The sequence below is a fragment of the Solea solea genome, chromosome 20 (assembly GCF_958295425.1).
Source record: "Solea solea chromosome 20, fSolSol10.1, whole genome shotgun sequence".
Taxonomy (NCBI): domain Eukaryota; kingdom Metazoa; phylum Chordata; class Actinopteri; order Pleuronectiformes; family Soleidae; genus Solea; species Solea solea.
The window spans coordinates 10831396-10856172 of NC_081153.1; the positions used below are offsets into that span (position 1 = coordinate 10831396).

Genomic DNA, 24777 nt, shown 5'->3' on the forward strand with positions numbered 1-24777 from the left:
AATAACAGAACAAATGTGACTTTGTTTTTTCAGATCTGTGAGAATCATCTGGCAGCCACCAAAAACCTTTGATTACATGTGACACTCCGAACGAACCGTTTACATTCACGTCAACCCGTCACTATGACAACTCAGTACAACAAGCTGGATTTATTTGGAGTATTTCAGGATATTTGACCCCGAAGCGGTGGAAGTTTCCACTACGGTCACCGGCTTCCTTCTGCCTTTGTATGCGTTTGTGCAAAAAGCAGGAAGCAGGGGTGTAGCGAGTAAAGCCAAAACATGGAGCTTATAGCACCCTTAGTGCTCATGTGGCACAGATCTGTGCAGCTGGGAATATTGCACAACTCCTTATATGGACATCCTGGGGACGTGTGTGTTTATTGGTCACATATTCAGGCTTTAAAAACTGCCGTTTTTTTGTCGTTGTTTTTAGTCAAAGTTATGATTCATTTTATATCACATTTTTAGTGGTGATATAATAATAAAGTAGCATTCTTTTGTTTATGCTCATAAAAACGAGCCACGTGAACTTTGCACTGTGACGTATTTCCAAATTTCACTACTTCAATCTGATCTTAAACATTTTGAAGTACCTTTTGCTCAGGTGTGTTTATATAGTTGGTGAAAAGGATGAGTGCAACATTAAAGTTAATGTCAAAAATGCGGTAATTAAGTGAGTGCTTGCATTGTGGGGACTGAAGAAGTAAATATATTCACATTCATATATTCATTGTCAGGGTCCGTGATGCAGTTTTTGATGTGCATGTTCTCTGGCAGCTGTTCTATGTCTTTGTAATTTAGCTTATTATGGGTTTGCTTATATATATATGTCACTGTAGGCCCCCCCAACAGGAAGTCATACTTTATTTCTACTGCATAGATTTGCTCAGCGGTTGAACTGAGTCATGGCCTGGAACCATCGTGGAATCATTTGTACTTAGAGGTAGACTCGAATAAAAGCTTGTCTCTCCTGCTCTTATAAATTAATGTGATGATGATATGGGTGGCATGACATGTTATTACACCTTTCTTAACAGTGGTACTGTGGCGTTGTTGTGATATAAAGACTTTCTATTTCTAACTCTAGATTTTTGGAGCATCTTTGAACCCTAACCGGAACTTTGATTTACATGTGTAAGCTACTGGAGTCAATGCACGTTCTTCTCTTGTTCGCCTCCTCTAATCTGTTTCTTTTTAGACCCTTACAAAGCGTCTAAATCTGTCTTTGGAAAGTTTCCCCTCTTTGTTTAAGTCTCATCCTCTCACACTGACACTAATGCAAATGTGTTCTGTTTTGGTTAATTATCTCTTCGGCTGAGGACACAGGAATGTATTTCTCTGTCTCTCTCCCACAGCGGTTAGTGTTTGTATTTTCTCCCTGCTGTATTCTAAGTCCGTGTCCACGTCCCCTTTTCTAATTTTATCCGTTTGCTGCTGGGCAGGTAGCGAACAGTGAGGTTATCGGAGCTTTTATTGAAATGCAAACAGGTGGAGATGAGGTGATGAGAGCGGCAAGTCGGAGCCAAAGGGATATAAAACCACAGGAGTGAGCTAAAAGATGCTAAAACACTCATTAGAGATGAGGAGAACTGCAGAGTCAGAGTGTGTGTGTGTGTGTGTGTGTGTGTAATGGAAGGACAAATGCAGAGTGCTCTAAGAAATCCTTCTAAAGGCTAAATTCAGAAAATGATATCAATTTCACCTGAGGAAATGATCATTTCTCTTTTATGTTATTGCAATTATGATTCATTATCTCGCCTTAATACTAAGATAATTACCGCGGGTTAAAAGGTCAGTGAAACTAAACATATCGTGCAGATCAAATGTCACTTTGTGGGATAATAGACAGCGAGGAGTGAGAGGAGTTAAGTTTAGCTCACTGTCACCTCAGTGTGGCCTCTTCACAGGAAATGAAAGGTGTTCGTGTGATACTTTTTTCACATTTTAAATAAAGGTTTTAGACGTGGTTGGAGAAAATGACTCTCACAAAGGCAGATGTCTACTCCTCTTCCGCAGGACAGTCACTAATATCAACAGTGTATAATCTTTCTCGTGATGCCAATAACACATTCAGGAAAGGGTGGACATGAGGACACTGAGGACATGACACTGTTTACATTCTACTCTTGACTTTTGAAGGTTTTATATTTTCTCTTTAAATACACAGTTTATTTGTAGTGTGTTAATTCAAGTATGTGGATCCTCTCTATGTATGACATCTCTGTAAAAATGATGTGTTTATAGCAACTTAAACACGTAATTTACAGTATTGTAAAGCAAGTGTATGCATATATGTTAGTAACCTTGGTTATTAAGAAGTTAAGGTTTGTTTTTTTTACTGAACTATCGCTGGCGCTGACAGGTCAAAGTTTTCCTCATGCATTGGTGTATGACTACATCAGCACAAAATGTTAAACACCTGTGGCAGCATGATCCTTAAAGGACTACAGAACTTGGCTTTAACACAATCGGCCTGTTTCCAGTTCGGGTCTGAAACCGTCCGATAACCTGGATTCCCTTTATTTATAATGTTTGAAGTGTTCACACTTAAATGAGATTTATTAATCTTGGTGGTGGAGCTCACTTCTGACATACAGTGTGTGCCATGCTCATGTCAGCGTCCACTAAAGGTCATGCTTTTTAATCTCAGGTTCAGCAGCGACAGCATGTCACTTGAGAGGCCTGATGTGACTCTTTCTGTGCTTCAATAAAAGGAATTTTTTGCATCAAGTGATGCATGGTCAAGTGTCGACATTTATATCTCATTATGTGCTGAAAGTTGGAACGCGCCGTAACCTCCGAAGGAACGGCGGATTTTCACGCCCAAGAGAACCGCGATGAAACACCCTGATGAACGTGTTTTATACCAGACTTACTAATATCCTCGGCCTGTATATCGTCAGCCTGTCAGTGTGTTCCCGTCCTCCCTCTTTTCTCACCGTAAACTGGGCCTCACTCCGTGGAAGGCCTGACATGCCGTGAGGCTTCAGGGTCGCCCTTAAACCCTGCCGGGCCGTTAATGACCTCCCCTGTTATCACTTCGGCGCTACTCCTCACACCTGCGCTCAAGAATAATATTTACACTGCCTATCATGTCCATATGGCGAGCGTGTGTGTGTTCCCGTCTTTGACGCTGAGGTCGATAAAGAGCTCTCCGCTCTCGCTTTCTCAGGAAAAGTGAGAGCGGACAGCTGAACACCAGTGCAGGACCAAAGCCTCCCTGGTCACTCATTAAGTTTCAATTAGGCGGAACTTCTATGCATAAGCATGAGCGTGCGTGTGTGTGTATATATATATATATATATATACTCCAGACTTTAACACGGCGGGTGTTTTAAGGTGAATTCTGGTGGCACGCTGCGGAGTAAACTGTGACAAATATGCCATCCACTCGTGAGACGCGATGCGATTGCTTGAATGAAGAGCAGATGAGTCGTTTTCCTGTGAGAATTTAAACATGGGCGCAGGGAAGGAGAGAGATGTTTGGGGGTGGTGGGGGAGGGATGGTTGTGGTGTAGAGAGGCCAATGTTTTCCTTGTCTGTTTTTCAAAGTTTGAGGAGGCTTAGGGAATCATTTATAATGAGAAAGACAACAACTGAAGGATGATTTTTTGCAGCTTTCAGCCGTGAGAGGATCAGCGCGGCAGGTTTTTTGGGATCTAGACGCATTTCCGTGCATTTGATCCCCCCCCTAATTTTCTGAAATGCGACGTGTTCTTTTGAGTTTCGAGGGTGTTGAAGTGAAAATGGAGAAACAAGGAAGGTAGAAAGGCTACGCTGTTTAGCCAAGCACAGGAGATGTCTGGAAAAGTGTTTGATAGATCGCGTTCGCTGAAGGTCAGCGGACAGAATTGCTTAAGGACATGTTAAATATGTCTGGAAATGTGCTCACAGCAGCATGTTGGATTAACCTAGCATTAAAATTTGGCTCAGTCTGGATCTGCACATATATATATCATAATATGTTACACATCTGGCCAAATGGTTGGTGTAAGGGTCAGCGCTCTTGCCTTTGCAGCAAGAAGACCCGGGTTCGAGCCTGGGATGCAACAAGGGCCTTTCTGCATGGAGTTTGCATGCCGGGGGTGGGCTCTCCAGCTTCCTCCCACATTCCAAATTCATGCAATATGGGGATTAGGTCAATCGGACACTCTAAATGTGACCGTAGGTGTGAGAGTGAGAGTGAATGGTTGTCTCTGTATGTGGCCCTGTGATGGACAAACGGGCACAGCACCACCCACAACCCTCCTGTGGAGGATAAAGCGGTAGAAAATGGATGGATGTTACCCATCTCCCCCCCAAGTCTGTCTTCCCTGGTCAAATTAGGTTCTAAATTAGCATATCAATATTTTCACTGCAGGGGGCGACGGTAGTTCAATGGATTCCTCTTTTAACTTGAAGGTTGTGGGTTTGATTCCTGGCTCTGCTCGTCTACATGCTTTGGGCAAGACACAACCCCACATGAAAGATGATGATAGATACAGGGTTTTGTATTTTCACTGTTTCTCTCCCTTTTTGAATATCAGTGATATGCAGTGTGTGCCACGAGTCAATACAACACAAACTCATCTCCACTCGTAACAGGTTAATCAGTGCACATTTTACAATCTGAAAACTAGAAACTGCTCATATCAGCTCCCTTTAAATCACTCCTCACACTTGTCTGATCAGTTACACACTGCATCTCTTCCTTAAGGGAAATAACTCCTGAGGATTACAAGCCAGTGCCAGTTTGTCCTTTGGATTTGCAGAAATGTTGCTGACCTCGTCACTTTTTGAAAGGCGCGTGTTGGAGAGGCGGCAAACAATTCACAGTTTTACGGGAGCGTAAAGAAAAAAGTGCAGATTTTGCGCTCCGTTTTCATGCGACTACGATTAACAACATTTGTCCAACTGCACGTGTGACTCGTCTGATTGCAAGCGAGTTCAGTAGGAACATCGAGACGAGAGGAGAAAATAACAGAAACGCCCCACACTATATTTTGATTTTTAGTAATAAGTGTTCACCAGGCAATAGTTAACAATGAATCATCTTTGGTAAAGTATGTAAAAGCAAGAATTCTTCTTTTTTTTTCTTTTTTTTTTTCAGTTGGTGTTGAGAATAAATCTGTGCAAAACAAGTACAGTACAGAAGCCGCCAGCGAGCTGCACTTCTAACTCGTTGTTTATTGGGGTCTGTAGTTCCCTGTTGTGTAAAATAAATCTCAATTTGCTAATGAATGCGTCTGCACTCTGCATCCTCAGTGCTGTCTCCGTCATCCCCGAGGAGAGCAGAATGTGCTCTCCCCCCAGATGTCGCAACCAAAGCACTCATAACACTCCAGCAAGCTCCACTGGTGGATGGGCGTGTATGTGCTGCCATCTAGTGGACACATGTGATGGCTTTGTGTGGTGTAATGTAAGGTTTGTACAACAGGGGTCACTATCAGGTCATTTTTCACATTTCCATGACCGTTGTTTATGCAGCCTCAGCAGGCCATGTTTTATTGCTGTGGGAAGCAGCCTGCGCTATGTAAAGTGGCCACTAGATGTCAGTAATGAACTAGGTGAACATGGGCCTTCAAAGCATGGATGGGAGGATTCATAGACAGTGTTTGTAGTCTTTTCTGACTTCCGTACAGCTTTTATCTGTATACATCTCATTCATTTTATTTGTTTTTAGTTATTTCACTCTCTTGCTGTGACTGTTGTTATTTAAATTATATTACTGGAAGCCCAGTTTGAGTGAGGGCCTTTCTGTGTGGAGTTTGCATGTTCTCCTATGGCAGCTGCAATTTTCTCCCTTTCTGTGAGGATAAAGCGATTAAATGTCCCCATATGAGCGTCAAAGGACGTTGCTTCACATACAGATTGTGATTTGAGAATTCGGGGCCGATATAAATAAAATGGATTTGATACGGCATTTTATGTGATGTTATCTACAAATGGTCTGTCTTATGTATCAATTGTCAGGCACTGTGAACTGAATTGTCAGGCACTGTGAACTGTCTACTCCGCTTTGGATAAAAGCGTTTGCTAAATGACATGTAATGTAATGTAATGTAATGTACTAATGGATGGGTGTGTTTTTGTCTTCCATTTAGCTTTAGTGCTCTCATGAATGTCGTAAAACATGAAGGTGCCTTTCCACTGCAGGAACTTGTATCAGGTAGATTTTTTATTTTATTTTTTTTTCACCCTCAAAAAAGGGCACTGCTCAGGAGGTAATATTTTTGACGGACTGCATAAATGATGAGTGTTAGTGTCAGAAAAACGACAAGAGAAATACTCTGACACGTATGCAAAGTAAGATTGAGATTAAAGGATGTTCAGAGACTTGTCCACTCCTACAAGTTATGGGAGGAGCCTGTGGTTGCTTTACCTGAGTGAATGTGTTCATTGTTTGTAATGAGTAAAAAAAAAAAAAAAAATGGCCCTCTGCTCCAAATCTAGAGTTTGTGTGTATTTGTGTACACTGTCTGTGTGTGTGTTGATGGGTGCTCGGAATACTTTTTTCCAACACTGGGGCAGGAACACCTCTCTCTTTTTACCCTCCCCAAACTCTGCATCCCACCCTCCTCACCCCCTTCATCCACCCTCCTCCACTCTCGGCTCTCTCCTTCCCCTCCTAAGTGTAGATTTGTCAGGGCTGTGCACATAACCCCACCAACCCCCCCCCCCCGCTCCCCCATTTCTCTCGGACAGTTTTGCTCCACCAGTTCTGCACTGTGCCGGCCTGGAGAGGAGTAAGGGAGCGGAAAGAGGAGCAAGAGGAGAGGATTTGGTGAATCAAGGAGAGACCGACGGGGGAGAGGGACCATGGCTGCTCTCTGTGACTTCCTGAAGACCTGGGTTTTACTGCAGACCTTGTGCCTGGCTCTGGCCCAAGTGGTGAGTGGACGGTGGAGGTTGAGACCTGCTCGTCTTAAGGCTTTGCTTCTTTATTTTTGGGGTTCTGTGAGGGTGAGGGCCCTTGGAACAAGCCAGCGAAATCTCTGGACGTCTTCAGGTGGTGTAATGGGTTGTGATTTGTCTTAGCGCTGGTTAGGATGATCAAAATGCATGCAGGTAAATAGAAACAAAAACAATCCCCCCCAAAAAAGAAAACAAAGATGAATATGGAATGTGTTTGCTGCTGTGGAGACAAAAATGAAACTGGACTATCTTCTGTGGATTATCATTCTTATCGTGCTTGGACTCTTATCTATTCTTAACCAAGGAGCTTTATATTGAATCTAAGGATTTTTCCCCTTTTTATTCCATTTCATCTGTTGTGTTTTTTTTGGGGGGAAGACTTTCATTGAAGATAAAGTTGAGGAAAAACCTTTTTAGTTGTTTTTCAGGAGCAAAGAAAGCAGTCATCACAGAGATGGAATTCACTGAGCCTAACACACACACACACACACACACACACACAAGCACACTGTCCACTGGGTGTGAAAATCCCTGTTCAAACAGACACTTACATGTTAAACTGGACCTCTGACTGTGTTTCACTCTAAAGGATTATTTCTTTTTTTAAGTTTTTCTAGATTTCGCTTGAACGCTTGCAGAATTCTAAACTGGATTATTACCCGATGGACCATTACACTGACATGATATTCCATAGAGGAGGATGAGGACGGTGGGGGGGTAAACAGTGCCAGTCTCATGACCCCTCCTCCCACATTCCTCTTCAGTCCCTTGTTCTCACTGACATTTTACACAGATTATATTAAATATTTACCCACATACCCCAGAATGAACTGATATATATTGTGTGTTGTTTTACCATTAATATTACTGAATTATTAATTAATTATGCATTACGCATTATTGCTACACTTCCTTCATCATCAAATAAGAAGGCATAAAGTAATAAGTACAGCACTTATGGTCTATTTGCTTTGCAATGTTAGAGGCTGTCTAACGGTTATAATGATGTAGCTCATTTTTTGGTGTTTAAATACAGTTTAATGTGAAACATTTCAATATTACTACATCAAGCTATTATTACTGTATAGTGAAAGAATATTGACCTTGTTATTTTTACTTTTAGTGTTATTCTCATATTACACATTTATAAAATGAGTCTAAACGGTATGTTCTGTCTGTGACTTAGAGGGGCCCACCTGGACTCCAGGGCCAGCCCGGCCCACCAGGCCCATCCGGCACTCCCGGGTCAGATGGCATTGATGTGAGTATCCGCACAGGTTTGCCTGACAGGTCTGTCACAAAGACCATCTTTGTGCCTTGAGAAATACCTAACCCTGTGGTGCTCTGCGAGGCTGGAGTCTTACCAGCAGATGGCACTGCATATGAAAACACACCGGCACAAAAGATCACTGTTCCCAGCAAAGAGAGAGGGGTCTTTGAGAAGGGACCCTACGCTCAATCCAGAGCTTGTCTCCCAGTAATGTGATACATTTGAGTTATTCACGGGGTTAACTGCACACAGGTTGAACAAATATGTTGAAATGGAGGCTGCTGGTCCAGTAGAGCAAGGAATAAACATCCCGTAAAAGTGAGACTGCAGGTCATTTTTGATTTCAGGGTTTTGATTCTGCAAACATTTCAGCTTTTATGTTGGAAGTATATTCTCTGATGTCAAATATTATGCATACACCTCATATTGTAAAGAAAAAAAGAGTTGCTTTGTCGAAACTAAACGTTTTCATCTACCTTTTGAGTACATCACAATTGCTTGCAGAGTCGTTCAAAAGCATAATTTTGAAAATGTTCTTATTATGTCATCAGAGTGTATAAAGCGTGAAATATTTATTTGTATTATTTAACCTCTATTTAACCAGGAAGTCAACTGAGTTGTAGTAAGGTGTAGTCGAAGATAAATATGTTTGATTGTACAGTATTTTTGGCATTTAGATAGTAAGGACATGACTGAAAGTAGGTCTTATATATTATCAAGCTGTCAATAAGTCTAACTCATACAACATGTGTGTGTGTAATGTTCAAGCATGTCTTGAATAAACCTGGTGTGATAATAGTCGGACAAACTCAGGCTAATATAAACATGAATATGAGTTCTACTCCAGTTTTAAGAAAACCCAGAGGGCATACTAGGACACTTAAACCTCTTCTCTGAAAAACGAGTTATTTTAAGACTGCGTACACGTTCCCCATATTTTCTGGATGTGTTCCAATAAAATGTACAGTACTATATGTGTGTGTGAATGCCATAGGTACCATTCCCAATATGCCTATAATTAAATCTCCCCTCCGTCTCTCTGCAGGGGGAGAAAGGACCTCCTGGGCCTCCTGGTCCACCTGTAAGTTTGTACTGCGTTTTTTTTTTTTTTATTAGATTGTGTCAAAATGTATTGCATATTTGATGTATGTGTCTTTGGCTTCGATATGACAATGGTGCGTTTGTATTAATATAGGGACTAAAGGGAGAACCAGGAGAACCAGGTCCCGATGGAGTGCCAGGAGAGAACGGCATTGATGTACGTAAACAGACACAGACAATGAGACGGAGTGAAACAGAGAAAAAGGAATTGGAGAGCATGAGATGTGAGAGTGCAAGGAAGCAAGATATGAATATGGTCGTGCATAAGACATCTAAATCACTCCGTTTACTGGAAAATGGGAGGACGGCTAAATGTGGCAGGAGAAAGTGTGATCTCCTTCCCACAGGATTAATATAACGATATGACTCAACCACTGTGTAAAAATACACATTGATAAATTAACAAATATAGTGCATTCACAGTTTTCATGTGAAATAACGTAATGTGTCACACGGTCTAGGCATTTGCTCCTAGAGATGGGGAATTCAGTGTGTTTATGGTGTGAAATCATGTTTGAAAATACTCTTAAAACAATCTTTTTTCTTTTTTTTTTCCAAAGAGTAGAAAACATATTCTGCGTGTTTATCACAGGAGCTAAAAGAACTGCTTGCAGTGATTTTCCCTGACATTAATTGTAAGGCAGGTTCTCTGAAGGTAATCAGTGTACATCAACGTCACAAGCCGACATAAACACACTCAAATTCCTCTGAGATTTAGACAGTAATCCGCCCTGGAATGTCAATCTCAGGTTGGTTTCCTAATTGCCTGTGAGAACAATGTCAGTTTTGATCAAAAGTGTGATTATAACTATCGCTAGGTGAATTCAAGTCACATGTAGCCGGTGGAAAGCATTGATAAAAAAAATGAAAATAAGCTCCTCTGGCTTTTTCCTTCTTTCCCTGCGACCTCTATCATAATATGCTTGTATTTATCTGCCAGTGTTCTGTATTTCTGCTTGTCCTCAGGGTTTGATTGGAGCAAAGGGTGACCGAGGTCCAATTGGAAGCCCCGGCCCTAAGGCAAGTGTCTAATAAAACCTCCAGATAAAACCTGGAAGTCCAATATTAGCATTTTGTGAATAAATAACAGTGATGTTCATTTTATCCTGCCCTAGTGATGTTGAGCATGACAGTCCCCCCCCCCCCTGTAAGAGAGTGGTATTTGCTTGTGTCTCTGAAGATGCCCCTTCATCACTGATAAAATACTGTTTCACTTTCAGTAGAACACTTTATGCCCTGAGGATACTGTCATCATTTATTTGTGTAGGAGTCTAACGTGTTAACCTTTAGAGTTAAATTGCTGTTCTCTGCTGTCCGCAGGGCAAACTCGGGCCAAGCGGCGAGCCCGGCCCTCCGGTGAGTAAATTCATTATTTTCTACATGGAGAGGTTAATTATTTATATACACAATATGGTTGTTGTTGTTGTTGTTGTTTTTAATGAATATCTTAGACTAAAAACACAGGTAAAGAAAATAGATGCCATTATAAGTCCAGGTGGACCTCCCACTTGAGTAAAAGTACAGAAATATAATCAGCAACATCGGGTTGTTTGTTGTTGCGAGAAAAGATAAACGATGATATGAATGTTCAGATATTAAAATGAGAAGATCGATCTTTGCCATATGAATGATGTCCACAGCTTAAAATGTCATCTGTGTTGGCAGGAAACAAACATTTGACGTTATCCCATAACCCACTAATTAAACATGCCATGATTGGCTTGTTTTGACATATACAGGCTGACTGCGCTCCCCTTGTCGGTTGCTATGACTTCTGTATGTCACTAGATGACGCAATGCCGTCTTTCTGTATGTGATAAAAATCAGGATTGATCCTCAAAAGCCTCACCCCCTCAAACTTCAGTATTACTTCTCCATTTGAGACATTTACAGGACAAAGACTCAAGCTGAACAGTTTGGGAAGCACTGGTTTAATCTGTAATGCATACAGGAGTTTAAAGTGGCATATAAAATGTGTATAAAAGTATGTAAATTAGTAAAAAAAAAAAAAACCTGTACCTATGAACTGATTTATGAGTGGCTGGATTCGACATCATTTGACGCCTAATCCTTGACATATTGCAATCCAGCTGGTCTCATAAGGCAACATCTTAATCACCTTCCCTATATTTTTTCTCCATGCCTAAATGCCTGTACAGATGTGCTTTTTTGGGTGCAGTGTACCCAGATGTGGAAGTTGCTTTCTCCAGCTGGCATGACAGTTATTTCTTTACACAGCCTAACCGAAAAAAAACCAACAAAAAACAGTAAATGCAAGGGCAGGTAATTCACATTATGTGTGATACAATCCGACACCACTTGGTGGTGCTCTGTGTCCATTTATCCCATAGCATCCACTCTGTAAGTCCAGAGTCACCTAATGTCAAACCTTGAATTCAAGTCAAATCCTTTGTTAGCGTTAGTAGTGTGTCATTGGCAGGTGTCTTATCTGGGAGCTGTGCTCATATTATGTACTGGCTCGTGCTGCACAAACAGAAGATCCCGCCCCGTGGGATGTTCTGCCTCTGAGGAGGCTTACACTGCGTTTTTTAATTAATACCAGGCTAAAGACATGGCGAATATACACTGATTGGATTATGTGTCTTTGTTTTCATCCTGAGAGCTGTTTACGTCTGCACTCTGACACATACTGAGTTACATTTGCCATTATTAATTGGCTTTCGCCAACAGTATTTGCTACTGTGATTGGTTCCAGCTGTTACATTGTAATTAACCCCTTGTCCATTCTATCCGCACAGGGAATAGGCCTCCCAGGACTGGCTGTAAGTAGCTTGTTTGGTATAATACAGTTACGCACTATTCACTTACATGGGTGTGCTGTGACGCGTGGAAATCATTTTGGTTGTGTTCTCTCTGTTTTCGTATTATAGGGCATCCCTGGGCCAATTGGTCTTCCTGGTGAAATTGGACCAACTGGATCAAAGGTAAGGACCCCAGCAGTATTGTATCAGACTGCTTACAAACATGTAATACACTGCACAAAGTATTGCCTTTTCAGTGTTATATTAAAAGTCTCTTTCTATCCTCTGTGTAGGGCATCATGGGACCACCTGGGGCTCCAGGAGTTCATGGACCTCCTGGCAAGCCTGTAAGTCTCCAACCATGCGTTTTTGTCTAGAAAGCATCTTATTTAGCTCTCATCTTTCCTAGTGTTTTTCTAAAAGATCAAAGATCCCTTTCGAAATGTGGTTTGCGCTGAATATCACTTTGTTGTTAGTGGGACTAAACAAAACAGCAAGAACATCTTGTGTTTCGACAATACCAACTTTACAATTCACTGAAGTTCAGAAACTCAGCCTGGACAGATATGCTCTAGAAATTAATTGCAGTGTTACTGCAGATTGTTTCTTACGTCATCATTTTTTCCCAGGTTCATGTTATGAATGTCAGCTTGCCACATGGGAGAGAATAGCCACTGTAGTCTGTTGGCTAATACCAGGATTATTTTTCTTAATATAGCAACAGAGAGTCATTTTATTTCTCACAGTTATACACAAAAAAATTGTCATTTCTAATGACAATAGAAAAAGGCAGGTATGTTTGTCATATGCAAAATAATTTAAGAATATTCTATGGTGGAAAACTGTGGCTTTTATTATGGTGATCTCACCACGCTATGTTGTCAGTTCTTATCGTGTCACTGTGAAGTGTGATCTTTTCTACATAACCAGCAGGAATTGAAATGTGTCTTTTTAAAATGTTCTCTCTCATAATTAAAACAAAATTCCTCTCATAGCCGAAAATGGTCTGGTGGTGAGATATCTCACACAGATTTGAGTGGTACACTATTAATATTTCCCAGCGGTGTAATTCTTAGAAGGGAAAGGAGCTTGTCTTCATTGAGAGTGATGTTCCATGCCCATGGGAGTGTATTTTTGTAGCTTTAGTGCTATCCTAGGGCAAATAAACCTACATTAGATCAGTGGGCTGTCTTATCTGACTTTAGCAGGAGTACATCAGGCCCTGTGGAGATACTTGCTAACTCAATCTTTGAACACAGAGAGGTAAAGATGAAAGGACACATACTGAGAAAGTGAGAACACAAAAGTGCTGGCTCATCTCTGGGCCGAAGATCCAACATGTCTGTCATCTGCGACCAGAGAACTTTCTTGACCCATCTATCGATTGACATATCTCTCTGTGTCTCTAGGGTCCTCCGGGAAAGTTTATCGGCGGGGAAGAGGGTAGTGCAGACTTCCAGGTAAGATACAGTCACATCTGCTTTCTTCCAAATCTGCTTTTACTTTTCCTAATCTGCTTATTTCCCTCTCTCCATAATAGTGTCCTCTTAATTGTCCAGCAGGACCAAAAGGTCCTCAGGGACTGCAGGGAGTCAAGGTATGCCTCTTTGTTTTTGATAATAGTTTTTTTTTTTACAACATTGCTGGAACCCCATATTGACATGGTATTGCCTACCAGGGACACAAAGGACGTGCTGGTGTTCTTGGAGAGCCTGGCAGCATAGGAAAAACGGTAAGCTGAGCAATCACTGCTTGAAAGCACACGAGGATGCACTCAAACACCCATACTTAAGTAAATGTTGTAGAGTCTTGCACATTCGCACAACATTCAAGACCAGCAAAGGCAAAGATGAGCTCTAATGAAGCCTCGCGAGGCACATGACTGGCACTAATCTGGCTGTGATTAGTCAGGCCTGGACCTGGCCCTGCATTCAGCAACTAGATGAAAGTGGCAGTAAAGATCCAGGTATATAGAAGCAAGGATGAGAGAGTCAGGGCTCACACAGACCTCTCACCTCGCTGTATTGAGCAGAGCTAATGAGCGCACAGTGGGCTCCAAGGGAGCGGCTAACCAAGCCCTAGGAATTAGCCTCTGATCTTCCCACACAAGGAGTCTTCTGGTAGTGCTTAGAAACACTCAGCACAGCAAGTAATGCAGAAGACCTGCTCTAACTCAATGAGGCTCTATGATGCTGCTCTCTTTTCTTCTTTTTGAGGACAGTTGGCACGAGCCGTTTACATCTCCACTAGCTGTCAGGACTAAAGCACCACCAATGATAAATGTGTTTTTGTTGAAGTATCGCCTTATTGATGACTCTGTGGTGCCAAAGACCCACAAGATTAGTGAACAAGATCAATATCACATTTATCACTACAGTACATGGAGACCAGCTCCGTGCGGTTGTATTTGATGCATTATATGATGGACAGAAATGACATGATAGTGGTGCCAGCAGCAAATTACATCAGGGATGCTGGTAGGTTAATAAGATGACCTACCCTAAAAGACCCTGGAGGCAATTTGCTTACCTTAGCACATCATAGCTTAGCATAAAAACTTCATCTTTATAACCTATACATCACAAGCAAGTATTTCATAATCACCCACACAAATCTAAAACAGACATGATAGAGCTACAGCTCAACTTAAGCTTCAGGGCTAGACCAACACGTTATACAACAACATGAAAGAGACATTAGAAGAAACCAGTAATGACTCAGACATAAAAACAAAATAAGATCCCCTGCAATTTTCTGAAAATGTTTTGAATGTACCTTGATTGGCAGCAGGGTTGATACAGAGCGCAGGACAGGATGACAATAACTGATCAGCCCCCCCTTTTTATCTTTCACACCAGGGGCCCAAGGGAGAAAATGGCATCTCTGGGGAACAGGGCATCCCAGGACCTTCGGTATGCTGAAAATTCAAGTTTTAACCACCTGGCAAAGTTAGACATACAAAAAAATATATTGTATTGAAAGAACCGAATGTTCTGCCAGTGACCCCATGACTGCAATTTGGTTCTTTCTCAGGGTCCGATAGGTCTGAGGGGTTATCCAGGAATGATGGGTCCTAAAGGAGAGGCAGTGAGTACCATCTTTCTTTTTAATATTCACATATGATCTTTTTTTTTTTCTTTTTTACCTTTGGGTACACAGCTGTTCTCATTCTAAGACAGGCACCGATAAAGAGGTACAGCCAAACCTGCTCACACTATATAAATATCATTTATTACCAGCAATGGGGACATATGGAAATGACGCTAATACAAATCTCTCCCCTCTCTCTAATCAGTTGGGGTTGTCTGGGTCCACGGTACCTCCATCCGTAGTTAATGACCCGCTGTAGCCATCCATCTTACTGTTAACATTAGCCGCGTTAGCCGTTAGGGCCTCGGCTTCGTGCCAACGCAAGAGTTGCTGGCTCTTGTGTAGCTCCCATTAGTGACTTGAGTTAAGCACTAATTAGTCCTTAATCACAATGAGTAGTAGGCTACCTTGACTTAGCATCTTCCATGATCTTAAGTAATTGATGGCAATTTTCTCTTTTCCCATAGGGGCCTCGTGGATACAAGGGCATCGGCGGACCTGTAGGAATTCCTGGGCCTCCTGTAAGAACACTCACACCAACATAACAACAGATATAGTAATAGAAAAACACATTCCCACAGTTCCCCCTTAAGTCCTTCAAGTCACTCTTTGTTGTTTACAGGGTGAGGAGGGACCTCGGGGACCACCTGGAGAGCCAGGAGACAAGGGCGACAAAGTAGGTGACCCCTGTTCATGTTGTCCTTTAATTCTATTGCCCAAGAAGCAGCACAAGACATTCAGTATTTTTCAGAGATTGAGTGCAGGTGATCACAAAAATACTGAAGCTGATTTGTTTATCCACCACAGGGCAGCCGAGGAATCCAGGGCCTGCAGGGTGCAGTTGGCAAAAAGGGAGAGAATGTGAGCAAGAAACTCTTTTGTTTGTGTGCCACACAGTTTTATCTGGAGAGCGTGCCAGAGAAAGTCCACTGACTCATTTGTCTACTTTTTCAGGGTCTGCCGGGCATTGATGGAAAAGATGGCACACCTGGTATTCCAGGAATCAAGGTAAGGGCTGCCAGCCGTGATAATGATGAGTAACTTCAATCACTGTAAAAGATGGCAAGTAATTCTTCTGCTGTTGTGCTTCCTGCAGGGCAGCCCTGGCCAAGCTGGGAGGCCTGGTCCTTCTGGTCCTCAGGGAGCAGCGGTGAGTGATCTTTCAGTTTAGTGGTGGGCAGGTGGGTTTTTATCTGAGGATGCATGTGCCTTTAATGGCATTAAAGGCACATCCAAATAAACCTGTCTGTAAATGGTTATTTAACAAGGCAGACGATGTAGGCAGTGGATGTTTTCTCCTCTTCACTTCAGCTAAGCCAGAACACAGATGGAGGAGATGCAAAGTAGCCTGTAAATTTTAGAATATTTAGTTTTCTGGGCAATCATCCAGGTAAACAGTGACCCTGTGACCAACACTCTTTTAGAATTTAAACCACCTTGAAATAGCATTCTCCCTCCCACTGCGAGTAATTTATCACAATCAGAGTGGTGCGTATATACTGTGTGTGCATATGTTTGTGTGTGAGTGCATCATCCTGACTAAAGGCTAATGGAGCATGAGATGCACACTTTCCTGTGTGGTCATTGCAGTGACAGGAAGGTTGTAAAAACACCATACCTCAGTCTGTGCCCGACTGCAGTGCTTCCCAATGTATGGGCCATGGCCCACTGGTTGGCCATTGTAGTTGGACCAAGACTGGGCTGTAAAAATCTTTAAATAGACAAAATTCTTAAAAAAAACATTTATTTTTTGTTATTTGGAAAAAAATATTATAGTTATTTGATTTTGGATGCCGTATTATACAATGGGTTTTTCTATCATTTTGGATGCAATACTATACTGTAACGTTTTTGGGGTGATTTTGGACAACATGACGTTTTTGAGTGATTTCGGATACCTTACTATACTATGACTATTTGTATCATTTTGGACGACCAGAATGATCAAAAATCGGTCAAAAAAGTCATAGTATAGTATGTCTTCCAAAAATCGGTCAAAAATGTCATAGTATAGTATGTCGTCCAAAATCGGTCAAAGATGCCGTAGTTTAGTATGTCGTCCAAAATTACCAAAAAATGTCATAGTATAGTATGTCGGTCAAAAAAGTCATAGTATAGTATGTGGTCCAAAATCACCTTAAAATGTCATAGTATAGTATGTCGTCCAAAATCACCTTAAATGTCATAGTATAGTATGTCGTCCAAAAAAGTCATAGTATGTATGTCGTCTAAAATCGGTCAAAAATGTCATAGTATAGTATGTCGTCCAAAATCCGTCAAAAACGTCACAGTGTAGTATGTCGTCCAAAAACAGTCAAAAATGTCAGAGTATAGTATGTCGTCCAAAATCGGTCAAAAAAGTCATACTATAGTATGTCGTCCAAAATCGGTCAAAAATGTCATAGTATAGTATGTCGTCCAAAATCGGTCAAAAAAGTCATACTATAGTATGTCGTCCAAAATCGGTCAAAAACGTCATAGTGTAGTATGTCGTCCAAAAACAGTCAAAAATGTCATAGTATAGTATGTCGTCCAAAATCACTCAAAAAAGTCATAGTATAGTATGTCATACAAAATTGGTCAAAAACGTCATAGTATAGTATGTCGTCCAAAATCGGTCAAAAACATCATAGTATAGTATGTCGTCCAAAATCGGTCAAAAACGTCATAGTATAGTATGTCGTCCAAAATTGCCCAAAAACGTCATAGTATAGTATGTCGTCCAAAATCGGTCAAAAACGTCATAGTATAATATGTCGTCCAAAATCGGTCAAAAACGTCATAGTATAGTATGTCGTCCAAAATCGGTCAAAAACTTCATAGTATAGTATGTCGTCCAAAATCGGTCAAAAACGTCATAGTATAGTATGTCGTCCAAAATCGGTCAAAAACTTCATACTATAGTATGTCGTCCAAAATCGGTCAAAAACGTCATAGTATAGTATGTTGTCCAAAATCGGTCAAAAACGTGATAGTATAGTATGTCGTCCAAAATTGCCCAAAAAGGTCATAGTATAGTATGAAGTCCAAAATCGGTCAAAAAAGTCATAGTATAGTATGTCGTCCAAAAACGGTCAAAAAATTCATAGTATAGTATGTCGTCCAAAATCGGTCAAAAAAGTCATAGTATAGTATGTGGTCCAAAATCACCTTAAAATGTCATAGTATAGTATGTCGTCCACAATCACCTTAAAATGTCATAGTATAGTATGTCGTCCAAAGTTACACCAGAATCTTCATTGTCAGCCGAGAGTGGGTTTTGAACCTTTGTCCTGTGGGGAAGGCTAGTACCTAGAAACGGCTGTGTCATAGACCGCTAGGCCACACTTGTAGATACAAAATCACCAGTATTGAACTCTGACAAACAATTTTTTTTTTTTTATAAACATCATAGTATAGTATGTCGTCCAAAATCGGTCAAAAATGTCATAGTATAGTATGTCGTCCAAAATCACTCAGAAATGTCATAGTATAGTATGTCGTCCAAAATCAGTCAAAAACGTCATAGTATAGTATGTCGTCCAAAATCGGTCAAAAACTTCATAGTATAGTATGTCGTCCAAAATCGGTCAAAAACGTCATAGTATAGTATGTCGTCCAAAATCAGTCAAAAAAGTCATAGTATAGTATGTCGTCCAAAATTGCCCAAAAAAGTCATAGTATAGTTTGTCGTCCAAAATTGCCCAAAAACGTCATAGTATAGTATGTCGTCCAAAATCGGTCAAAAACTTCATAGTATAATATGTCGTCCAAAATCGGTCAAAAACGTCATAGTATAGTATGTCGTCCAAAATCGGTCAAAAAAGTCATAGTATAGTATGTCGTCCAAAATCTGTCAAAAACGTCATAGTATAGTATGTCGTCCAAAATCGGTCAAAAACTTCATAGTATAGTATGTCGTCACAAATCTGTCAAAAACGTCATAGTATAGTATGTCGTCCAAAAACGGTCAAAAACTTCATAGTATAGTATGTCGTCCAAAATCGGTCAAAAACGTCATAGTATAGTATGTCGTCCAAAATTGCCCAAAAAAGTCATAGTATAGTATGTCGTCCAAAATTGCCCAAAAAGGTCATAGTATAGTATGAAGTCCAAAATCTGTCAAAAACGTCATAGTATAGTATGTCGTCCAAAATCGGTCAAAAACGTCATAGTATAGTATGTCGTCTAAAATCGGTCAAAAAAGTCAGAGTATAGTATGTCGTCCAAAATCGGTCAAAAACGTCATAGTATAGTATGTCGTCACAAATCTGTCAAAAACATCATAGTATAGTATGTCGTCCAAAAACGGTCAAAAACTTCATAGTATAGTATGTCGTCCAAAATCGGTCAAAAACGTCATAGTATAGTATGTCGTCCAAAATTGCCCAAAAAAGTCATAGTATAGTATGTCGTCCAAAATTGCCCAAAAAGGTCATAGTATAGTATGAAGTCCAAAATCTGTCAAAAACGTCATAGTATAGTATGTCGTCCAAAATCGGTCAAAAACGTCATAGTATAGTATGTCGTCTAAAATCAGTCAAAAAAGTCATAGTATAGTATGTCGTCCAAAATCAACTTAAAATGTCATAGTATAGTATGTCGTCCAAAATCGGTGAAAAATGTCAAAGTATAGTATGTCGTCCAAAATCAGTCAAAAAAGTCATAGTATAGTATGTCGTCCAAAATATGTCAAAAAAGTAATAGTATAGTATGTCGTCCAAAATCGGTCAAAAAAGTCATACTATAGTATGTCGTCCAAAGTCCGTCAAAAACGTCATAGTGTAGTATGTCGTCCAAAAACAGTCAAAAATGTCATAGTATAGTATGTCGTCCAAAATCGGTCAAAAAAGTCATACTATAGTATGTCGTCCAAAATCGGTCAAAAACGTCATAGTGTAGTATGTCGTCCAAAAACAGTCAAAAATGTCATAGTATAGTATGTCGTCCAAAATCACTCAAAAAAGTCATAGTATAGTATGTCATACAAAATTGGTCAAAAACGTCATAGTATAGTATGTCGTCCAAAATCGGTCAAAAACATCATAGTATAGTATGTCGTCCAAAATCGGTCAAAAACGTCATAGTATAGTATGTCGTCCAAAATTGCCCAAAAACGTCATAGTATAGTATGTCGTCCAAAATCCGTCAAAAACGTCACAGTGTAGTATGTCGTCCAAAAACAGTCAAAAATGCCATAGTATAGTATGTCGTCCAAAATCGGTCAAAAACTTCATAGTATAATATGTCGTCCAAAATCGGTCAAAAACGTCATAGTATAGTATGTCGTCCAAAATCGGTCAAAAACTTCATAGTATAGTATGTCGTCCAAAATCGGTCAAAAACGTCATAGTATAGTATGTCGTCCAAAATCGGTCAAAAAAGTCATAGTATAGTATGTGGTCCAAAATCACCTTGAAATGTCATAGTATAGTATGTCGTCCACAATCACCTTAAAATGTCATAGTATAGTATGTTGTCCAAAGTTACACCAGAATCTTCATTGTCAGCCGAGAGTGGGTTTTGAACCTTTGTCCTGTGGGGAAGGATAGTACCTAGAAACGGCTGTGTCATAGACCGCTAGGCCACACTGTAGAGTGTTTGGCTTACACTTGTAGATACAAAACCACCAGTATTGAACTCTGACAAAGAAATTTTTTTTTTGATAAACATCATAGTATAGTATGTCGTCCAAAATCGGTCAAAAATGTCATAGTATAGTATGTCGTCCAAAATCACTCAGAAATGTCATAGTATAGTATGTCGTCCAAAATCGGTCAAAAACGTCATAGTATAGTATGTCGTCCAAAATCGGTCAAAAACTTCATAGTATAGTATGTCGTCCAAAATCGGTCAAAAACGTCATAGTATAGTATGTCGTCCAAAATCAGTCAAAAACTTCATACTATAGTATGTCGTCCAAAATCGGTCAAAAACTTCATACTATAGTATGTCGTCCAAAATCACTCAGAAATGTCATAGTATAGTATGTCCTCCAAAATCGGTCAAAAACATCATAGTATGGTATGTCGTCCAAAAACGGTCAAAAACGTCATAGTATAGTATGTCGTCCAAAATGACACCAAAAACATGATAGTTTCTGTCAAGGGTGGGATTTGAACTCTTGCCCTGGGGAGTGGCTGGCTCCAAGAAAAGGTCTAAGTCATAGACCACTAGACCAAACATATATACAGATATATACAGAATCACCAATGTTGAACTCTTAAAAAGAAAGAAAAAAAAAAATATGAACAAAAATCATAGTATGGTATGTCGTCCAAAAACAGTCAAAAATGTCATAGTATAGTATGTCGTCCAAAATCGGTCAAAAAAGTCATACTATAGTATGTCGTCCAAAATCGGTCAAAAAAGTCAGAGTATAGTATGTCGTCCAAAATCGGTCAAAAACGTCATAGTATAGTATGTCGTCTAAAATCGGTCAAAAAAGTCATAGTATAGTATGTCGTCCAAAATCAACTTAAAATGTCATAGTATAGTATGTCGTCCAAAATCGGTGAAAAATGTCAAAGTATAGTATGTCGTCCAAAATCAGTCAAAAAAGTCATAGTATAGTATGTCGTCCAAAATATGTCAAAAAAGTAATAGTATAGTATGTCGTCCAAAATCGGTCAAAAAAGTCATACTATAGTATGTCGTCCAAAGTCCGTCAAAAACGTCATAGTGTAGTATGTCGTCCAAAAACAGTCAAAAATGTCATAGTATAGTATGTCGTCCAAAATCGGTCAAAAAAGTCATACTATAGTATGTCGTCCAAAATCGGTCAAAAACGTCATAGTGTAGTATGTCGTCCAAAAACAGTCAAAAATGTCATAGTATAGTATGTCGTCCAAAATCACTCAAAAAAGTCATAGTATAGTATGTCATACAAAATTGGTCAAAAACGTCATAGTATAGTATGTCGTCCAAAATCGGTCAAAAACATCATAGTATAGTATGTCGTCCAAAATCGGTCAAAAACGTCATAGTATAGTATGTCGTCCAAAATTGCCCAAAAACGTCATAGTATAGTATGTCGTCCAAAATCCGTCAAAAACGTCACAGTGTAGTATGTCGTCCAAAAACAGTCAAAAATGTCATAGTATAGTATGTCGTCCAAAATCGGTCAAAAACTTCATAGTATAATATGTCGTCCAAAATCGGTCAAAAACGTCATAGTATAGTATGTCGTCCAAAATCGGTCAAAAACTTCATAGTATAGTATGTCGTCCAAAATCGGTCAAAAACGTCATAGTATAGTATGTCGTCCAAAATCGGTCAAAAAAGTCATAGTATAGTATGTGGTCCAAAATCACCTTGAAATGTCATAGTATAGTATGTCGTCCACAATCACCTTAAAATGTCATAGTATAGTATGTTGTCCAAAGTTACACCAGAATCTTCATTGTCAGCCGAGAGTGGGTTTTGAACCTTTGTCCTGTGGGGAAGGCTAGTACCTAGAAACGGCTGTGTCATAGACCGCTAGGCCACACTGTAGAGTGTTTGGCTTACACTTGTAGATACAAAACCACCAGTATTGAACTCTGACAAAGAAATTTTTTTTTTTATAAACATCATAGTATAGTATGTCGTCCAAAATCGGTCAAAAATGTCATAGTATAGTATGTCGTCCAAAATCACTCAGAAATGTCATAGTATAGTATGTCGTCCAAAATCGGTCAAAAACGTCATAGTATAGTATGTCGTCCAAAATCGGTCAAAAACTTCATAGTATAGTATGTCGTCCAAAATCGGTCAAAAACGTCATAGTATAGTATGTCGTCCAAAATCAGTCAAAAACTTCATACTATAGTATGTCGTCCAAAATCGGTCAAAAACTTCATACTATAGTATGTCGTCCAAAATCACTCAGAAATGTCATAGTATAGTATGTCCTCCAAAATCGGTCAAAAACATCATAGTATGGTATGTCGTCCAAAATCGGTCAAAAACGTCATAGTGTAGTATGTCGTCCAAAAACAGTCAAAAATGTCATAGTATAGTATGTCGTCCAAAATCACTCAAAAAAGTCATAGTATAATATGTCATACAAAATTGGTCAAAAACGTCATAGTATAGTATGTCGTCCAAAATCGGTCAAAAACATCATAGTATAGTATGTCGTCCAAAATCGGTCAAAAACGTCATAGTATAGTATGTCGTCCAAAATTGCCCAAAAACGTCATAGTATAGTATGTCGTCCAAAATCCGTCAAAAACGTCACAGTGTAGTATGTCGTCAAAAAACAGTCAAAAATGTCATAGTATAGTATGTCGTCCAAAATCGGTCAAAAAAGTCATACTATAGTATGTCGTCCAAAATCGGTCAAAAACGTCATAGTGTAGTATGTCGTCCAAAAACAGTCAAAAATGTCATAGTATAGTATGTCGTCCAAAATCACTCAAAAAAGTCATAGTATAGTATGTCATACAAAATTGGTCAAAAACGTCATAGTATAGTATGTCGTCCAAAATCGGTCAAAAACATCATAGTATAGTATGTCGTCCAAAATCGGTCAAAAACGTCATAGTATAGTATGTCGTCCAAAATTGCCCAAAAACGTCATAGTATAGTATGTTGTCCAAAATCGGTCAAAAACGTCATAGTATAATATGTCGTCCAAAATCGGTCAAAAACGTCATAGTATAGTATGTCGTCCAAAATCGGTCAAAAACTTCATAGTATAGTATGTCGTCCAAAATCGGTCAAAAACGTCATAGTATAGTATGTCGTCCAAAATCGGTCAAAAACTTCATACTATAGTATGTCGTCCAAAATCGGTCAAAAACGTCATAGTATAGTATGTCGTCCAAAATCGGTCAAAAACGTCATAGTATAGTATGTCGTCCAAAATTGCCCAAAAAGGTCATAGTATAGTATGAAGTCCAAAATCGGTCAAAAAAGTCATAGTATAGTATGTCGTCCAAAAACGGTCAAAAAATTCATAGTATAGTATGTCGTCCAAAATCGGTCAAAAAAGTCATAGTATAGTATGTGGTCCAAAATCACCTTAAAATGTCATAGTATAGTATGTCGTCCACAATCACCTTAAAATGTCATAGTATAGTATGTCGTCCAAAGTTACACCAGAATCTTCATTGTCAGCCGAGAGTGGGTTTTGAACCTTTGTCCTGTGGGGAAGGTTAGTACCTAGAAACGGCTGTGTCATAGACCGCTAGGCCACACTTGTAGATACAAAACCACCAGTATTGAACTCTGACAAAGAAATTTATTTTTTTGATAAACATCATAGTATAGTATGTCGTCCAAAATCGGTCAAAAATGTCATAGTATAGTATGTCGTCCAAAATCACTCAGAAATGTCATAGTATAGTATGTCGTCCAAAATCGGTCAAAAACGTCATAGTATAGTATGTCGTCCAAAATCGGTCAAAAACTTCATAGTATAGTATGTCGTCCAAAATCGGTAAAAAACGTCATAGTATAGTATGTCGTCCAAAATCAGTCAAAAAAGTCATAGTATAGTATGTCGTCCAAAATTGCCCAAAAAAGTCATAGTATAGTTTGTCGTCCAAAATTGCCCAAAAACGTCATAGTATAGTATGTCGTCCAAAATCGGTCAAAAACTTCATAGTATAATATGTCGTCCAAAATCGGTCAAAAACGTCATAGTATAGTATGTCGTCCAAAATCGGCCAAAAAGTCATAGTATAGTATGTC

The 24777-nt window shown here is 39.7% G+C and overlaps 1 protein-coding gene across 1 annotated transcript in view; it reads left to right on the forward strand.

Moving 5' to 3' along the window:
* The first annotated feature begins 6586 nt into the window (after nucleotides 1-6586).
* Nucleotides 6587-24777, forward strand: part of col9a2 (procollagen, type IX, alpha 2) — a 34364-nt gene continuing 16173 nt past the window's right edge. Inside the window, exons 1-19 of the mRNA XM_058620081.1 lie at nucleotides 6587-6873; nucleotides 8084-8158; nucleotides 9213-9248; nucleotides 9363-9425; nucleotides 10235-10288; nucleotides 10589-10624; nucleotides 12028-12051; nucleotides 12160-12213; nucleotides 12324-12377; nucleotides 13440-13490; nucleotides 13571-13627; nucleotides 13709-13762; nucleotides 14889-14942; nucleotides 15064-15117; nucleotides 15588-15641; nucleotides 15743-15796; nucleotides 15928-15981; nucleotides 16075-16128; nucleotides 16217-16270. Coding sequence (XP_058476064.1) covers nucleotides 6802-6873; nucleotides 8084-8158; nucleotides 9213-9248; nucleotides 9363-9425; nucleotides 10235-10288; nucleotides 10589-10624; nucleotides 12028-12051; nucleotides 12160-12213; nucleotides 12324-12377; nucleotides 13440-13490; nucleotides 13571-13627; nucleotides 13709-13762; nucleotides 14889-14942; nucleotides 15064-15117; nucleotides 15588-15641; nucleotides 15743-15796; nucleotides 15928-15981; nucleotides 16075-16128; nucleotides 16217-16270 — 1008 coding nt within the window. The 5' untranslated portion in view covers nucleotides 6587-6801. The remainder of the gene's footprint in view (nucleotides 6874-8083; nucleotides 8159-9212; nucleotides 9249-9362; nucleotides 9426-10234; nucleotides 10289-10588; nucleotides 10625-12027; nucleotides 12052-12159; nucleotides 12214-12323; nucleotides 12378-13439; nucleotides 13491-13570; nucleotides 13628-13708; nucleotides 13763-14888; nucleotides 14943-15063; nucleotides 15118-15587; nucleotides 15642-15742; nucleotides 15797-15927; nucleotides 15982-16074; nucleotides 16129-16216; nucleotides 16271-24777) is intronic.